This window comes from Oenanthe melanoleuca, chromosome 28 (assembly GCF_029582105.1).
Source record: "Oenanthe melanoleuca isolate GR-GAL-2019-014 chromosome 28, OMel1.0, whole genome shotgun sequence".
Classification (NCBI taxonomy): domain Eukaryota; kingdom Metazoa; phylum Chordata; class Aves; order Passeriformes; family Muscicapidae; genus Oenanthe; species Oenanthe melanoleuca.
This window is the reverse complement of record NC_079361.1, coordinates 4,257,252-4,275,831: the sequence shown is the minus strand read 5'-3', so window position 1 is coordinate 4,275,831 and position 18,580 is coordinate 4,257,252. Positions and strand designations below refer to the sequence as shown.

General features: G+C 52.6%; 1 protein-coding gene and 1 long non-coding RNA gene across 2 annotated transcripts; one reads left to right on the top strand and one right to left on the bottom strand.

Moving 5' to 3' along the window:
• Positions 1-6,724: 6,724 nt before the first annotated feature.
• TMEM161A (transmembrane protein 161A) lies at positions 6,725-17,256 on the top strand. Its single transcript, XM_056512854.1, has 12 exons — positions 6,725-6,795; positions 7,571-7,674; positions 7,749-7,829; positions 8,651-8,748; positions 8,824-8,980; positions 10,288-10,439; positions 11,356-11,416; positions 11,532-11,675; positions 12,652-12,765; positions 14,468-14,642; positions 15,569-15,665; positions 16,751-17,256. The coding sequence occupies exons 1-12, from the start codon at positions 6,793-6,795 to the stop codon at positions 16,993-16,995; spliced, it is 1,431 nt and encodes a 476-aa protein (XP_056368829.1). The 5' UTR covers positions 6,725-6,792; the 3' UTR covers positions 16,996-17,256.
• LOC130264570 (uncharacterized) lies at positions 16,165-16,472 on the bottom strand. Its single transcript, XR_008842485.1, has 3 exons — positions 16,354-16,472; positions 16,208-16,290; positions 16,165-16,177 (listed from the first exon to the last, which is right to left on the bottom strand). It is a non-coding gene; the product is annotated as an uncharacterized LOC130264570 (long non-coding RNA).
• Positions 17,257-18,580: the final 1,324 nt, after the last annotated feature.

Below are 18,580 nucleotides of genomic sequence, written 5' to 3'. Positions count from 1 at the left end.
AGAAAAAAATTACAAATTAAATAAAAAAATTATTAAAAAATTAAAATAAAAAAGCAATTTGAAAAATAAATAAATAAATAAAAATTAATAAAAATTAAAGAAAAAATGCAAATTAAATAAAATATTAAAAAAATAAAATTAAAAAAAAATTTGAAAAATAAATAAATAAATAAATAAACAAATAAATAAATAAATAAATTAAATAAATAAATAAATAAATTTCTAAAATAAATAAATAAATAAATAAATAAAGATTCCCAGATCAGCGGCAGCCGCCGAGTTCAGGCCCCGGGTCCGTGTCATGGAAACGGGCACGGGCGGGCGGCAGCTGCTCCGCGGGCGCGACACGCGATAGCCTCGGCGATAGTGCCGATAGTGCCGATAGTGCCCGATAGTGACAGTGCCGATAGTGCCGATAGTGCCCGATAGTGCCCGATAGTGACAGTGCCGATAGTTCCGATAGTGCCGATAGTGCCGATAGTGCCCGATCGTGCCCGATAGTGACAGTGCCGATAGTGCCGATAGTGCCAATAGTGCCGATAGTGCCCGATAGTGCCCGACAGACAGTGCCGATAGTGCCGATAGTGCCCGATAGTGACAGTGCCGATAGTGCCGATAGTGCTGATAGTGCTGATAGTGCCCGACAGACAGTGCCGACAGTGCCGATAGTGCCGATAGTGACAGTGCCGATAGTGCCGATAGTGCCAATAGTGCCGATAGTGCCCGATAGTGACAGTGCCAATAGTGCCGATAGTGCCCGATAGTGCCCGACAGACAGTGCCGATAGTGCCGATAGTGCCCGATAGTGACAGTGCCGATAGTGCCCGATAGTGCCCGATAGTGCCCGATAGTGCCCGATAGTGCCGATAGTGACAGTGCCGATAGTGCCCGATAGTGCCGATAGTGCCGACAGTGCCGACAGTGCCCGACAGGGGAAACTTCGCTCTGCTTTAGTTTTATTTTTTTGGTTGTTTTGTCTTTTTTTCGGTTGGGAGGTGGGAAGCGATCGGTGGGTGAGGCGAGGGTGGGAATGGGATTAAAAATGGAATTAAAAATGGAAATAAAAATGGAAATAAAAATGGAAATAAAAATGGAAATAAAAGGGGAAAAATGTAAAAATTGGAATTAAAATGGAAAAATGGGAAAAAATGGAAAAAATGGAAAAATGGAAATAAAAATGGAAAAAATGGAAAAAATGGAAAAATGGAAATAAAATGGAAAAAATGGAAAAAATGGAAAAATGGGAAAAAATGGAAAAAATTGAAAAATGGAAATAAAAATGGAAAAAATGGAAAAAATGGAAAAATGGAAATAAAATGGAAAAAATGGAAAAAATTGGAAAAAATGGAAAAATGGAAAAATGGAAAAAAATTGGAAAAAATGGAAAAAAATTGAAAAAAGTGGAAATGAAAATTGGGGGAAAAAGAGGAAATTAAAATGGAAAAAAAGGGGAAAAAATGGAAAAAATGGAAAGATGGAAATAAAAATGGAAAAAATGGAAAAAATTGGAAAAAATGGAAAAATGGAAAAATGGAAAAAATGGAAAAAATTGGAAAAAATGAAAAAATGGAAAAAATGGAAAAAATGGAAAAAAATGGGAAAAAATGGAAAAAAAAGGAAAAAATGGGAAAAAATGGAAAAAAGTGGAAATGAAAATTGGGGAAAAAAGAGGAAATTAAAATGGAAAAAAAGGGGAAAAAATGGAAAAAATGGAAAGATGGAAATAAAAATGGAAAAAATGGAAAAAATGGAAAAAATGAAAAAAAAAGGAAAAAATGGAAAAAAATTGGAAAAAATGGAAAAAAATTGAAAAAAGTGGAAATGAAAATTGGGGAAAAAAGAGGAAATTAAAATGGAAAAAAGGGGAAAAAATGGAAAAAATGGAAAGATGGAAATAAAAATGGAAAAAATGGAAAAAAGGAAAAAAATTGAAAAAAATGGAAATAAAGACTGGGGGGAAAAAAAGGAAATTAAAATGGAAAAAAAGGGGGAAAAATGGAAAAAATTGAAATAAAAATTGAAAAAAAGAAAAAAATGGAAAAAAATGAAAATGGAAAAAAATGGAAAAAATGGAAGAAAATGGAAATTAAAATGGAAAAAAATGGAAATAAATGGAAATAAAAATGGAAATAAAATCGGAAATAAAATGAAAATGAAATGTAAAAAAAAAATGGGAATAAAAATTCAAAAAATGGAAATAATTGAAAAAATGGAAATAAAATTGAAATAAAAATGCGGAAAAAAAGAAAACATTTTAAAAATGGAAATAAAAATGGAAAATATTTTTTAAAAGGAAATAAAAATGGAAAAACAATGGAAATAAAAATGGAAATAAAAATGGGAAAAATGGAAATAAAAATGAAAAAAAAAAGGCAAAAAAAGGAAAAAAATTGAAATAAAAATGGAAATAAAAATGGGAAAAAAAGGAAATAAAAATGGAAATAAATGGAAATAAAAATGGAAATAAATGGAAATAAAAATGGAAAAATGGAAATAAAAATGAAAAAAATGGAAATAAATGGAAATAAAAATGGAAATAAAGATGGAAATAAAAATGGAATTAAAAATGGAAATAAAGATGGAAATTAAAATGGAATTAAAAATGGAAATAAAATGGAAAAAATGGATAAAATGAAAATAAAAATTGAGAAAATGGAAATAAAAGGAAACAAATGGAAATAAAAATGGAAAAAATAAAAAAAGTAAATAAAAACGGAAAAACAATGGCAATAAAAATAGAAATAAATTGAAATAAAAATGGAAAAAAAATTTAAAAAGGAAATAAAAATGGAAAAACAATGGAAATAAAAATGGAAATAAAAATAGAAATAAATTGAAATAAAAATGGAAAAAAAAATTTAAAAAGGAAATAAAAATGGAAATTAAAATGGGAAAAAAATGGGGAAAAAAGACAAAAGTGGAAATAAAAATGGAAAAACAAAACAATGGAAATAAAAATGGAAATATAAATGGAATTAAAAATGGAAATATAAATGGAATTAAAAATGGAAAAAATGGTAAAAATGGAAATTAAAATGGAAAAAAATGGAAATAAAAATGGGAAAAAAAATGAAAAAATGGAAATAAAGATGGAAAAAAATGAAAAAAAATGGACATTAAAATGGGAAAAAATGGAAATAAAAATGGAAAAAAATGGGGAGAAATGGGGAAAAATGGAAATAAAAACAGAAATAAAAATGGAAATAAATGGAAATAAAAATGGGAAAAAATGGGGAAAAATGGGGAAAAATGGAAATAAAAATGGAAAAAAATGGGGAGAAATGGGGAAAAATGGAAATAAAAACAGAAATAAAAATGGAAATAAATGGAAATAAAAATGGAAAACATGGAAATAAAAATGGAAAAAAATGGGGAAAAATGGGGAAAAATGGGGAAAAATGGAAATAAAAACAGAAATAAAAATGGAAATAAATGGAAATAAGAATGGAAAACATGGAAATAAAAATGGGGAAAAATGGGGAAAAATGGGGAAAAATGGGGAAAAATGGGGAAAATGGAAATAAAAACAGAAATAAAAATGGAAATAAATGGAAATAAAAATGGAAAAAATGGAAATAAAAATGGAAAAAAATTTTAAATAAAAAGGAAATAAAAATGGAAAAACAATGGAAATAAAAATGGAAATAAAACCGGAAATAAAATCGGAATTTGCCGTCCTGGAGTGGTTTTTTTTGGGGGAAATTTGGGGAGCCGCCGTGTGTCCCCGGGGCTGCGGGATCCCAGCATCCACCACACGGGATTTTTTTGGTTTTTCTTTTTTTTGGGGGGGCTGAGAAAGTCCCGGAGCTGCCGATTCGTTCCGGAGGGTGCGAAAATTGGGATATTTTGGGGTTTTTTTGGGATGTTTTGGGGTACCCAGGGCAGGGTGATGCTCCTCCAGACTCTGCCAGCCAGAATTGGGTTTTTTGGGGGGATTTGGGATTTTTTTTTTTTTGGCATCGTCTCGCTGCTGGTGTGGAGCGGAGGTTTTTTGGGGGTGTCACTCCCCCAAATTCGGTACCCCAAATTCTCGGGGGACGCTCCGGGCGCGGGAGGAAGCGACATCTAGCGGGAAGCGCATCCCGGCGGTCGCCAGGGAGATCGATATCCATGGCAACCCCGGGAGATGGAGCGGGGACCGGGAACGGCGGGAAGCGCCGGGCGGGAAGGGGAGGGAGGGTCCTGAACTGGGGGTTTGGTGATGGAACTGGGGATTGGGTCCTGAACTGGGGATTGGGTCCTGAACTGGGGATTGGGTCCTGAACTGGGGATTTGGATACTGGAACTGGGATTTGGGTCCTGGAACTGGGGGTTTGGATACTGGAACTGGAGTTTGGTTCCTGAACTGGGGGTTTGGATACTGGAACTGGGATTTCGGTCCTGAACTGGGGATTGGGTCCTGAACTGGGAGTTGGGTCCTGAACTGGGGGTTTGGATACTGGGACTGGGGTTTGGGTCCTGAACTGGGATTTGGGTGATGGAACTGGGATTTGGGTCCTGGAAATGGAATTCGGGTTCTGAACTGGGGGTTGGGTCCTGGAAATGGAATTCGGGTGATGGAACTGGGATTTGGGTCCTGGAACTGGGGTTTGGCTCCTGAACTGGGATTTGGGTCCTGAACTGGGATTTGGGTCCTGGAACTGGGGTTTGGCTCCTGAACTGGGGTTTGGATACTGGAACTGGAATTTGGATACTGGAACTGGGGTTTGGGTCCTGAACTGGGGATTGGGTCCTGAACTGGGAGTTGGGTCCTGAACTGGGAGTTGGGTTCTGAACTGGGATTTGGGTCCTGGAACTGAGGTTTGGGTCCTGAACTGGGGGTTTGGATACTGGAACTGGGATTTCGGTCCTGAACTGGGGATTGGGTGATGGAACTGGGATTTGGGTCCTGAACTGGGATTTGGGTCCTGGAACTGGGGTTTGGGTCCTGGAAATAGAATTCGGGTGATGGAACTGTTATTTGGGTGATGGAACTGGGATTCGGGTGATGGAACTGGGATTTGGGTGATGGAACTGGGATTTGGGTGATGGAACTGTTATTTGGGTGATGGAACTGGGATTTGGGTCCTGGAACTGAGATTTGGGTCCTGAACTGGGATTTGAATCCTGGAACTAGGGTTTGGATCCTGGAAATCGAATTCGGGTGATGGAACTGTTATTTGGGTGATGGAACTGGGATTTGGCTCCTAGAAATGGAATTCGGGTTCTGAACTGGGGGTTGGGTCCTGGAAATGGAATTCGGGTAATGGAACTGGGATTTGAATCCTGGAACTGGGGTTTGGGTCCTGGAAATGGAATTCGGGTGATGGAACTGTTATTTGGGTAATGGAACTGGGATTTGGGTGATGGAACTGTTATTTGGATGATGGAACTGGGATTTGGGTGATGGAACTGGGATTTGGGTCCTGGAACTGGGATTTGAGTGGTGGAACTGGGGTTTGGGTCCTGCCATTGGGATTTGGGTCCTGGAACTGGAATTTAGGTCCTGGAACTGGGATTTGGGTGATGGAAGGGGGATGGTGGAACTGGGATTTCGGTCCTGAACTGGGGGTTGGGTGATGGAACTGGGGTTTGGCTCCTGGAAATGGAATTGGGGTTCTGAACTGGGGGTTGGGTCCTGGAAATGGAATTCGGGTGATGGAACTGTTATTTGGGTGATGGAACTGGGATTTGGGTCCTGGCATGGGGATGGTGGAATTGGGATTTGGGTCCTGGAACTGGGATTTGGGTCCTGGAAATGGAATTCGGGTGATGGAACTGGGATTTGGGTGATGGAACTGGGATTTGGGTGATGGAACTGGGATTTGGGTCCTGGCATTGGGATTTGGGTCCTGGAACTGGGATTTGAGTGGTGGAACTGGGATTTGGGTGATGGAAGGGGGATGGTGGAACTGGGATTTCGGTCCTGAACTGGGGATTGGGTCCTGAACTGGGATTTGGATCTTGGCATTGGGATTTGGGTCCTGGCAGTGGAATTCGGGTGATGGAACTGGAGTTTGGGTGCTGGCACTGGGATTTGGGTGATGGAACTGGGATTTGAGTGGTGGAACTGGGATTTGGGTCGTGGAACTGGGGTTTGGGCCTGGAACTGGGATTTGGGTGGCAGAGCTGGGATTTGGGTCCTGGCACGGGGATGGTGGAATTGGGATTTGGGTCCTGGAACTGAGATTTGGGTCCTGGAAATAGAGTTTGGGTCCTGGAACTGGGATTTGGGTGATGGAACTGGAATTTGAGTGGTGGAACTGGGATTTGGGTCCGGGAACTGGGGTTTGTGTCCTGGCACTGCTATTTCATTTTATTCCTCATTATCCTGCTCTGCCTTGATTGGTAATAAATGAAATTAATTCCCCCGAGTCAAGTCTGATTTGTTCGGATCAGCAGAGGAGGGGGAGTGCGGGAGCTGCTTTGGTCCCTGGCGTTTCTCCAGGGTTAACCCAAGCGGGGATGAGGGAAGACACGCGGGTATGATTAATTACCGATATTTATTATCGATATTATCGATACCCCGTGCGGGGATGCGGACTCGGCGCAGCGGGGACTCGAACCCGCAGCTCCGGGACTCGAACCGCGGCCCCGGGACTCGAACCCGCGGCCCCGTCGCTCCCGAGAGGCCGCGCCTGCGGAACCGCGCGCCGCGCAGAGCCCGCCCCCCTCCCACAGCCGCATTATCATTGGTCAATAACCTGCCAATCAAATTGGAGACAGCAGCGGATTGGTTGATGGGATGGGCGTGGCTTAAGGGGCGTGGCCACGGGCGGGCTTCCTGCGGGCGCCTTTGCGCTGACCCCCGGCATGGTGGGCGCGGAGCGGGGCCGGAGCGCGGCCGGAGCGGGGCCGGAGCGGGGCCGGAGCGGGGCCGGGACGGGGCTGGGACCGGGGTTCTGATCGGGGGGTGCGAGGGGCGGCCCCGCACAGCGCTCGGAGCGGGGGGTGCATGGCCGGGCTGCCCGGGGGGTGCGCGGCTCGGGGGTCACAGGGGTGACCATGGCCAGGGGGTCACAGGGTGACCATGGCCGGGGGGGTCACTGTCCGGGGTGACCATGGCCGGGGGGTCACAGGGTGGGGTGACCATGGCCGGGGGGTCACAGGGTGACCATGGCCAGGGGGTCACAGGGTGGGGTGACCATGGCCGGGGGGTCACAGGGTGACCATGGCCAGGGGATCACAGGGTGACCATGGCCGGGGGATCACAGGGTGACCATGGCCGGGGGATCACAGGGTGACCATGGCGGGGGGTCACTGTCCAGGGGTCCTGCCCTGGACATGCCACCCTGGGGAGGGTCCATGCTGGAGGAGTCTCTTCCCGGGAATTTCCCATCTGGGGTGCCCTGGCCAGTGTCACCACCGGGTGTCCCCACCCAGGGCATCCCCCAGCAGGGACAGCGCTTGTGGGGGGGATGTCCCCATGTCCCCCAAAACTCCAGTGACCCTTGGGTGTCCCCCCAGGCGGTGATGGGGGTGCAGGTGGTGGGGGGGTGTCCCCATGTCCCCCCGGTGACCCCTGGGTGACCCCTGGGTGACCCCTGGGTGACCCCTGGGTGTCCCCTGGGTGTCCCCTGTGTCCCCCCAGGCGGTGATGGGGGTGCAGGTGGTGGTCACCCTGCTGGCCGCCAGCCTGATGCAGAAGCTGGCCCCGCACTGCTCCTTCGCCCGCTGGCTGCTCTGCAATGGCAGGTACAGCTCTGTCCCTGTCCCCAAGGGGGGGTTTGGGGACACCCAGCCCCCTGTGACCCCCCCTGTCCCCGCAGCCTGTACAGGTACAAACACCCCACGGACGAGCAGCTGTGCGCCCTGGCTGGGAAGCAGCGCCCCAAAACCAGGAGGGACAGGTCAGCATCACCCCCAGGGAGTGGGAATGGGGAATATTTGGGGTTGGGGTGTCCTGTGTGTCTGCTAATAACTGCAGGAGCTTTGAAATGGAGAATGTAAACCCCCTCCCTCCAAATTATTATAAATTTGAAATTAAGGGGCTCTCAGGCAAAGAGATGGGAATTAGGAATAACAGTTCTTGACTAGGAAAATTAAAATAGCAATGCAGTATTCCACAGAACAATCCCAGCCCTGCCAGAGTCAGAATCCAAGCTGACACCCGTCAGTCAGTCAGGGTGTTGGCACAGTCCCATTCAATGGTGGCTGCATCCTCCTGCAGGGGCAGATGTGGTTCAGCTGGAGCAGTGCTCCTGGAGAAGGTGCAGTTTCCTCTGAAGCTCCAGGGATGATGTGGAAAGGTCTGGTTTTCCTCTGGAATCCAGTGGGAAGATGGAAACTTGCTGTCCCAAATCTCAGTTTTTATGTGGGTAGGAAAGTCTTGGCTCCTCCCCTGGCTGGAGCATCTCCCAGTGGGATGATGGAATTTTATCAGTCATGCCCTGGGACTCACTGGCCATGAACAGGAGATATCTCCTGGAGGGAGGATGGGCTGTGGGAAGATAAAGATGATTGCCCAGCTGGTTTAAAGATGGCCCATGAGCAGATAATGTGTGCCAGGAGATCAGGGTCCAACAGATGGGGACAGAATCCACATTTCTGGCCACACCAACCCAACAGTGGGGACAGCAGGAGTCACCCCAGAGCGCTGGGGGTGACACAAGTGACAAGCCAGCTGTTTTTTTGCTTTTTTTTTTTTGTTTTTTTTGTTTTTCCCTGGCAGGAAGATGAACGGGGTGACCGAGGACAAACCCCTGTCCGTGCCCCGCGACATCGACCTGCAGCTGGACACCAGCCCCATCACCGCCCTGGACGCCCTGGGTAACAGCCTGGACACCCCTGGGGACACTCTGGGGGGCGTCCCCAGCACGGTGACACGTCCCCACGCCCCCTCAGTGCTCAGGTACTTCCTGGAGTACCAGTGGTTCGTGGATTTCGCCGTCTACGCCAGCGCCGTGTACGTTTTCAGCGAGGGCTATTTCTGCCTGGTCAGCCCTGCCAGGGAGACCAACCTGGGCGTGCTCTGGTGCCTGCTCAGCGTCCTCTTCTCCATGTATCCTCATTTTTTGGGGGGGCCAGGTAGAAAGGGGAACCCCTACATTGTTGTTTTTCCTCCCAGCTGAGGCGTTAAGCTGAATTTTTTATTTTATTTTTATTTTTATTTTATGGGGTTTTTATGAGTTCTGGAGTTGTCAAGGCTTCATGGTGATGTTCAGGGGTCACATCAGGGTTGAAGGTCCCCTCGGTGTCCCCAATTTCCATGACAGCCCCAACCCCCAGCAAGGTTTTCTTCATGGTGATGTTCAGGGGTCTCAGCAGGGTTGGATTTGGTCAGTGTCCCAAATTTCTTTGACAACCTCAATCCCCCAGCAAGGTTTTCTCATGATGGTGTTCAGGGGTCTCAGCAGGTTTGGGGGTCCCCTTGTCCCCAATTTCTGTGACAGCCCCAGTCCCCCAGCAAGGTTTTCTTATGGTGATGTTTAGGGGTCACAGCAGGTTGGGGGTCCCCTCAGTGTCCCCAATTTCCTTGACATCCATCCCCAATCCCAGCAAGGTTTTCTTTATGGAGATGTTTAGGGGTCTCAGCAGGTTTGGGGTCCCCTGGTCCCCAGTTTCTGTGACAGCCCCAACCCCAGCAAGGTGTTTTTCATGGTGATGTTAAGGGGTCTGAGCAGGGTTGGGGTCCCCTCAGTGTCCCCAGTTTATGTGACATCCCCAATCCCCCAGCAAGGTTTTCTTTATGGAGATATTCAGGGGTCTCAGCAGGGTTGGGGTTGGTCAGTGTCCCAAATTTCCTTGACATCCATCCCCATGCCAGCAAGGTTTTCTCATGATGATGTTCAGGGGTCTGAGCAGGTTTGGGGTCCCCTCAGTGTCCCCAATTTCTGTGACATCCCCAATCCCCCAGCAAGGTTTTCTTTATGGAGATATTCAGGGGTCTCAGCAGGGTTGGGGTTGGTCAGTGCCCCAAATTTCCTTGACATCCATCCCCAATCCCAGCAAGGTTTTCTCATGATGATGTTCAGGGGGTCTGAGCAGGTTGGAGGTCCCCTCAGTGTCCCAAATGTCCTTGACATCCATCCCCACCCCAGCAGGTGTTTTCATGGTGATGTTCAGGGGTCTGAGCAGGGTTGGGGTCCCTCAGTGTCCCAAATTTCCTTGACATCCATCCCCACGCCAGCAAGGTTTTCTCATGATGATGTTCAGGGGTCTGAGCAGGTTTGGGGTCCCTCAGTGTCCCAAATTTCCTTGACATCCATCCCCACCCCAGCAGGTGTTTTTCATGGTGATGTTCAGGGGTCTGAGCAGGTTTGGGGTCCCTCAGTGTCCCCACTTTCCTTGACATCCATCCCACCCCAGCAAGGTGTTTTTCACGGTGATGTGTCACTATTTCCGCTCGGAGGAGGGCGGTGAGCGCTCCGTGTGCCTCAGCTTCGCCTTCCTGTTCCTGCTGCTGGCCATGGCGGCGCTGGTGGTGCGGGAGGACGTGCTGGAGTTCGGCCTGGAGGCAGGTGGGTGACAGGGAGGGGACAGGGGAGGGGGTCAGGGCACGAGTGGGGGGCACTCCTAACTCATGGGGGGCACTCCTCACTCGTTGGTCACTCTACACTTGTGGTGGTCACTCCTCACTCATTGGTCTCTCCCCACTCACTGGTCACTCCTCACTCACAGGGGTCATTCCACAGTCACTGGTCACTCCTCATTCGTGGGGGTCACTTCCCACTCATTGGTCACTCCCCTCACTGGTCACTCCACACTCATGGGGGTCACTCCACACTCACAGGGGTCACTCCTCACTCATGGGGGTCACGCCTCACTCATTGGTCACTCCACACTCACTGGGGTCACTCCCCACTCACTGGTCACTCCTCATTCGTGGGGGTCACTTCACACTCATGGGTCACTCCACACTCACAGAGGTCACTCCTAACTCATGGGGGTCACTCCTCACTCACTGGTCACTCCACACTCACTGATCACTCCAAACTTGTGGGGGTCACTCCAAACTTGTGGGGGTCACTCCAAACTTGTGGGGGTCACTCCTCACTCATGGGGGACACTCCACACTTGTGTTGGTCACTCCTCACTCATTGGTCTCTCCACACTCACAGGGGTCACTCCACACTCACTGGTCACTCCAAACTTGTGGGGGTCACTTCCCACTCGTTGGTCACTCCCCTCACTGGTCACTCCAGACTTGTGGGGGTCACTCCTCACTCACAGCAGTCACTCCTCACTCATTGGTCACTCCCCACTCATGGGGGTCACTCCCCATTCCCAGGGGTCACTCCCTTCATTGGTCACTCTCCATGGTCATTCCCTTCACTGGTCACTCCCCATCCCAGTGGTCACTCCCCTCCCTGGTCACTCCCCATCCCAGTGGTCACTCCCCTCCCTGGTCACTCCCCTCCCTGGTCACTCCCACAGGACTGGCCGCAGTGACCACTAACCTGGAGCCCTTCCTGAAGCCCCGGGGCTGGGAGTGGACGTGAGTCGGGGCTGGGGGGGATGATGGGGGCACAAAAACCCTTTTTGGGGAGAGTTTGGGGACAGCCCCGTGTCCCCATGTCCCCGTGTCCCCGTGTCCCTGTCCCTGTCCCCAGGCTGCCCCTGGCCAGGCTGGCCTTCAAGCTGGCCCTGGTGGCGCTGAGCTCGTTCCTGGGCGCCTGCCTGACCTTCCCGGGGCTGCGGCTGGCACAGACACACCTGGACGCGCTCAGGATGGCAGGGGACAGGCCCCTGGCACAGTGAGTGACACTGGGGACAGGCCCCTGGCACAGTGAGTGACACTGGGGACACTGGGGACACTGGGGACAGTGAGTGACACTGGGGACACTGGGGACAGGCCCCTGGCACAGTGAGTGACACTGGGGACACTGGGGACAGTGAGTGACACTGGGGACAGGCCCCTGGCACAGTGAGTGACACTGGGGACACTGGGGACACTGGGGACAGGCCCCTGGCACAGTGAGTGACACTGGGGACACTGGGGACACTGGGGACAGGCCCCTGGCACAGTGAGTGACACTGGGGACACTGGGGACAGTGAGTGACACTGGGGACAGGCCCCTGGCACAGTGAGTGACACTGGGGACACTGGGGACAGTGAGTGACACTGGGGACACTGGGGACACTGAGTGACACTGGGGACAGGCCCCTGGCACAGTGAGTGACACTGGGGACAGGCCCCTGGCACAGTGAGTGACACTGGGGACACCTGGGGGGGACACTGGGAGGGGACAGCGGGATCCCCAGGCTCTTGGGGAGGTTTGGGGTGGAGGAGAGGGGCAGGGGGCTGTGGGGTCCCTGTGGGGTCTCTGTTGGGTCCCTGGGCTTGGTGACAGTCCCAGTCCCAGTCCCCGCCAGGCTCCTGCTGCACGTGGGGTCTCTGGGGAGTCTGTGGGGTCTCTCTGGGGTCCCTGGGGGGTCCCTGGGGTCGGTGACAGTCCCAGTCCCCCCAGGCGCCTGCTGCACGTGGGGTCTCTGGGGAGTCTGTGGGGTCTCTGGGGGGTCCCTGTGGGGTCCCTGGGGTCTCTCTGGGGTCCGTGGGGGGTCCCTGGGGTCGGTGACAGTCCCAGTCCCAGTCCCCACCAGGCTCCTGCTGCACGTGGGGTCTCTGGGGAGTCTGTGGGGTCTCTCTGGGGTCCCTGTGGGGTCCCTTTGGGGTCTCTCTGGGGTCTCTGTTGGGTCCCTGGGGTCGGTGACAGTCCCAGTCCCCCCCAGGCTCCTGCTGCACGTCGGGTTCGTGGCCCCAGTGCTGGTGGTGCTGCTGTGGGTCCGGCCCCTGGCCCGGGACTTCCTGCTGCAGGCGCCGCTGGGCAAGCAGAGAGTGCAGCTGTGAGTGGCACTGTCACCCCTGTGTCCCCTGTGTGACCCCTGTGTGACCCCTGTGACCCCTGTGTGACCCCTGTGACACCTGTGTGACCCCTGTGGTGAACCCCTGTCACCCCTGTGACCAATGTGTGACACCTGTGTGACCCCTGTGACTCCTTGTGACTCCTGTGTGACCCCTGTGTGACCCCTGTGACCCCTGTGTGACCGTGACCCCTGTGTGACCCCTGTGACTCCTGTGTGACCCCTGTGTGACCCCGTGACCCTCCATGACCCCTCGTGCCCCCCAGCAACCCATGACAGTCTCCCACAATTACCCCTTGTGACCCCCAGTGTCCCCTGGGGTCCCCATGACCCTCAATGACCCCTGTGACACCCAATTCCCCCCAGTGACTCCTCAATGACCCCCCCCAGTCCCCACTAATGTCCCCTGGGGTCCCCATGACCCCCGTGACACCCAATGTCCCCCCCATAAATCCCCCAATGCCCCCCAGTGTCCCCTGTGACCCCCCCAATGTCCCCAATGACCCTCTGTGTCCCCCAGCCCTGTCCCCTTTGTCCCCTCTGCAGCAGGAAGGGTTTCTGTCCCCCAGTAACCCCCCCAAGTGACCCTCAGCGACCCCAGTGTCCCCCAGTGTCCCCCAGTGACCGCCACAATGACCCCTGTGACCCTCTGTGTCCCCCATGCCCCTGTCCCCTGTGTCCCCTGTGGTTCTGTCCCCTGTCCCCACCATGTCCCCACTGGAGCAGGGGGTTTCTGTCCCCTGTGTCCCCTCCGGACCAGGGCTTGTGTCCCCCATGTCCCTGTGTCCCCTGTCCCTGTGTCCCCTGTCCCTGTGTCCCCATGTCCCTGTGTCCCCCATGTCCCTGTGTCCCCTCTGTCCCTGTGTCCCCTGTCCCTGTGTCCCCCCTGGCCCGGGGGTTTGTGTCCCACATACCTGGTGCCAGCCCCAGCCGTGTCACATGTCACATATCGCATGTCATGTGTCACCTGTTACGTGTTGCGTGTTGCGTGTTGTGTGTCACATATCGCGTGTCACATGTCGTGTGTCACATGCTGCTTATCACATGTCACTTGTTGCATGTCACATGTCACGTGTCACATGTCCCGTGTTGCATGTCACATGTCACGTGTCACGTGTCACGTCGCATGTCACATGTCGTGTGTCACCTGTCACGTGTCACATGTCGTGTGTCACATGTCACCTGTCACTTGTCGCATGTCACGTGTTGCATGTCACATGCCGTGTGTCACATATTGCATGTCATGTATCACCTGTCACATGTCACGCGTGTCACCTGTCACGTGTCACCTGTCACGTGTCACCTGTCACGTGTCACCTGTCACGTGTCACCTCACATCACATGACCTGTCACGTGTCACCTGTCACGTGTCACATGCCGCGTGTCACCTGTCACATATTGCATGTCATGTGTCACATGTCACGTGTCACCTGTCACGTGTCACATGTCACGTGTCACCTGTCGCGTGTCACATGTCACAAGTCACGTGTCACCTGTCACGTGTCACCTGTCGCGTATCACATGTCGCGTGTCACATGTCGCGTGTCGCGTGTCACATGTCACATGTCACGTGTCACCTGTCACGTGTCACCTGCCGCGTATCACATGTCGCGTATCGCGTGTCACATGTCACGTGTCACATATTGCATGTCGCGTGTCACATGTCACGTGTCGCGTGTCGCAGGCTGTCGGACTCGTCGTTCGAGACGCTGCGGCTCTGGGCCGTGGTGGGGCTGTCGCTGCTGCGGCTGCTGGGCACGCGGCAGCACCTGCAGGCGTACCTGGGGCTGGCCCCGCGCTGGGTGCGGCTCATGCGGCGCGGGGCCGGCAGGATCCCGGCGCTGGAGATCCAGCAGAAGGTGGGATACAGGGATACAGGGATGGAGGGATAGTGGGATACTGGGATGATGGGATGGGATACAGGGATACAGGGATAGTGGGATGGGATAGTGGGATGGGATACAGGGATAATGGGATACAGGGATACAGGGATAATGGGATGGGATACAGGGATAATGGGATACAGGGATAATGGGATGGGATAATGGGATACAGGGATAATGGGATGGGATACTGGGATACAGGGATAATGGGATGGGATAATGGGATGGGATACAGGGATAATGGGATACAGGGATAATGGGATACAGGGATACAGGGATGGGATAATGGGATGGGATACAGGGATGGGATGGGGTAATGGGATGGGGAAAGGCGGGAATGGGGTGAGGAAAAGCGGGAATGGGTGGGGAAAAGTGGTATTGGGAAAAGCGGGGTTGGGGTGAGGAAAAGTGGGGTTTGGGTTGGGAAAAATGGGGTTGGGATTGGGAAAAGCAGGATTGGGTTGGGAAAAGTGGGATTGGAAAAAGGGGGATTGGGGTTGGGAAAAGGGGGCTTGGGAAAAGCGGAATGCGGTTGGGAAAGGTGGGAATGGGGTCAGGACATGGCTGCTGCATCCCAGGATTGCCTCTAGTCATTCCCAAACTTCCTCTGAGCATTCCTAAATTCCCACTGACCATTCCCAAATTCCCTCTGACCATTCCCAAATTCCCAGTGTACATTCCCAAATTCCCGCTGAGCATTCCTAAATTCCCACTGACCATTCCCAAATTCCCGCTGAGCATTCCCAAACTCCCGTTGAGCATTCCCAAACTCCCACTGAGCATTCCCAAACTCCCACTGACCATTCCCAAATTCCCGCTGAGCATTCCCAAATTCCCACTGACCATTCCCAGATTCCCAGTGACCATTCCCAAATTCCCTCTGGCCGTTCCCAATCCCCCAGATCACCAGGATTTACTGCTACGTGTCCGTGGTCAGCCTGCAGTACCTGGGCCCCGTGATCCTGATGCTGCACTGTGCCCTGCTGCTCAAAACGCTGGGTCAGGAGGGGTCTGGGATTCTGGGGGGATTTTGGGGGATTTTGGGGGGTTTGGGGTGGGCAGGGGGGCTGGGGGGCGTCAGGGGGTCACCACTACCCAAATTGTCCCCAGCTCTCTCAGCCCCCCCAGATCAGGTTCTGCTCTGGGTGGCAGTGGGGAAAACTCAGGGCTGGGGACAGGGACCCCAAAATGTGACCCTCAGGGACCCCAAAACCTGTCCCACAGGGACCCCAAAACCTGTCCCCACTGACCCTCAGGGACCCTAAAACCTGTCCCACAGAAATTCTGTCCCCTCTGTCCTACAGACACCCCCAAACCTGTCCCACAGGAACCCCCAGACCTGTCCCAGGGACACCCCAAAACTTGTCCCCTGTCCCACAGAGACCCCCAAACCTGTCCCCTGTGTCCCACAAGGATCCCCCAGATCTGTTCCCTGTGTCCCAGACATCCCAAACTTGCCCCCTGTCCCAGACACCCCTAGACCTGTCCCCTGCATCCCAGACACCCCAGATCTGTCCCCTGTGTCCCAGACACCCCCAAACCTGTCCCCCTGTCCCACAGACACCCCAGAGCTGTCCCTGTGTCCCACAGAAATCCTGTTCCCCCTGTCCCACACACCCCAAACCTGTCCCTGTGTCCCAACAGGGACATCCCAGACCTGTCCCCTGCATCCCAGACACCCCCAAACCTGTCCCTGTGTCCCACAGAAATCCTGTTCCCCCTGTCCCAGACACCCCAAACCTGTCCCTGTGTCCCACAGAAATCCTGTTCCCCCTGTCCCAGACACCCCAGAGCTGTCCCTGTGTCCCACAGGTCACCACTCGTGGGGGCTGTACCCCCCGTCCCCCGAGGGTGTCCCACAGAAATCCTGTGTCCCACAGGTCACCACTCGTGGGGGCTGTACCCCCCGTCCCCCGAGGGTGTCCCACAGAAATCCTGTGTCCCACAGGTCACCACTCGTGGGGGCTGTACCCCCCATCCCCCGAGGGTGTCCCACAGAAATCCTGTATCCCACAGGTCACCACTCGTGGGGGCTGTACCCCCCGTCCCCCGAGGGTGTCCCACAGAAATCCTGTGTCCCACAGGTCACCACTCGTGGGGGCTGTACCCCCCTTCCCCCGCCGTGCCCCCGGCCGTGTCCCCGCCGTCCCCGCGCCCCCCTGGGGACGTCCCCGCCGTGGCCCAGGAGCTCTCGGGGCTGCTGAGCTGCATCTTCACCCCTCTGCTGCTGCGGGGGCTCTTCTCCTTCCTCACCTGGTGGGTGGCCGCCTGCCAGGTGGTCACCAGCCTCTTCGGCCTCTACTTCCACCAGTACCTGGCGGCCTCCTGACTGGGAGGGGCTGGCAGGGACTGGGCTGTGCTGTGACAATGACCTGTGGGGACCTTGGTGCCACCAGGATGGGTTGTCCCCTCATGGGGACGCTGGGCCAGCAGCCCCTGGCGCGTTGGGGACACGGTGGGGACCCCAGAGTGGCAGCTGTGCGGATTTTGGGGTGTTGTAGGGTGTCGGTGTCACCCCCTGTGTGACACCCTCGGGGGTGGCTGCTGCACAATAAATGAGTGACAGCGGTGGTGTTGTCACCCAAACAACTCCTGGTGTCCCCTCCTCCTCCTGGGAATCCTCAGGGTGGATGTTTGAGAAAGGCAGAAAGAAAGATGGGAAGAAGAAAGGGAGGGAGAGAAAGAGAAAAAAAGAAAGAAAGGGAAGAAGGGGAAGAAAGGAAGGAAGAGAGAGAAAGAAAGGAAAGAAGGAAGAAAGAAGAGAAAGAAAAAGAAAGAGAGAAAGAAAGAAGAAAGAAAGAAAAGAAAAGAAAAGAAAAGAAAAGAAAAGAAAAGAAAAGAAAAGAAAAGAAAAGAAAAGAAAAGAAAAGAAAAGAAAAGAAAAGAAAAGAAAAGAAAGAAAAGAAAGAAAAGAAATGAAAGAAAAGAAAGAAAGAAAGAAAGAAAGAAAAGAAAGAATTAAACAAGAGGAGGAAATTCCCACTTTGCCAGCGGGGAATCCAAAGCCCAGCCGGGATCCGGGTGCTGCCCCGAGAGAAGGGTGGGAAGGCGGCGGGAGGGGAGCGATCCCCGCGGGATTTGGGATTTGTCCCCTTGCCCCGTTTGTTCCTATGTCCCATTCCGTGCCCCATGTCCCATTCCGTGTCCCGTGCCCCATGTCCCATTCCGTGTCCCGTGTCCCATTCCGTGTCCCCGTGTCCCATTCCCTGCCCCGTGTCCCGTTCCGTGTCCCTTTGTCCCATTCCTTGCCCCGTGTCCCATTCCGTGTCCCTATGTCCCATTTGTCCCTATGTCCCATTCCGTGTCCCTATGTCCCATTCCCTGCCCCGTGTCCCATGTCCCATTCCGTGTCCCGTGTCGCATTCCCTGCCCCGTGTCCCATTCCGTGTCCTGTGTCCCATTCCGTGTCCCCATGTCCCGTTTGTCCCGTTCCTCGCCCCATGTCCCATTCCGTGTCCCCGTGTCCCATTCCGTGTCCCCGTTTGTCCCATTCCGTGTCCCCGTGTCCCGTGTCCCATTCCTCGCCCCATGTCCCATTCCGTGTCCCCGTGTCCCATTCCGTGCCCCGTTTGTCCCGTTCCTCGCCCCGTGTCCCCGCGGAGCGGCCGCGCCGTTGCCAGGGCCGGGCTCAGACGCGCAGACGGAGCCGCCTCCCCCGGGAGCTGCCCAGACGGGTGACCCCGCCCGGCGGCGACAGTGACAGATCGGGCGGCGACAGCCGCGACAGCCACGGCGGGCGGCTCTGCCTGCGCTGGGGCTGGGACCGGAGCTTTTGTTGGGTCTGGTTTGGGTTCTGGAGATCGCGGTGGGATCGGCCCTGGCAGGGAGGGAGGGATGGAATCCCTTCCAACCGCGTTTCTATCCCAAATTACATCCCTGGCAGGAATCCTTTCCCATTTCTATCCCAAATTAAA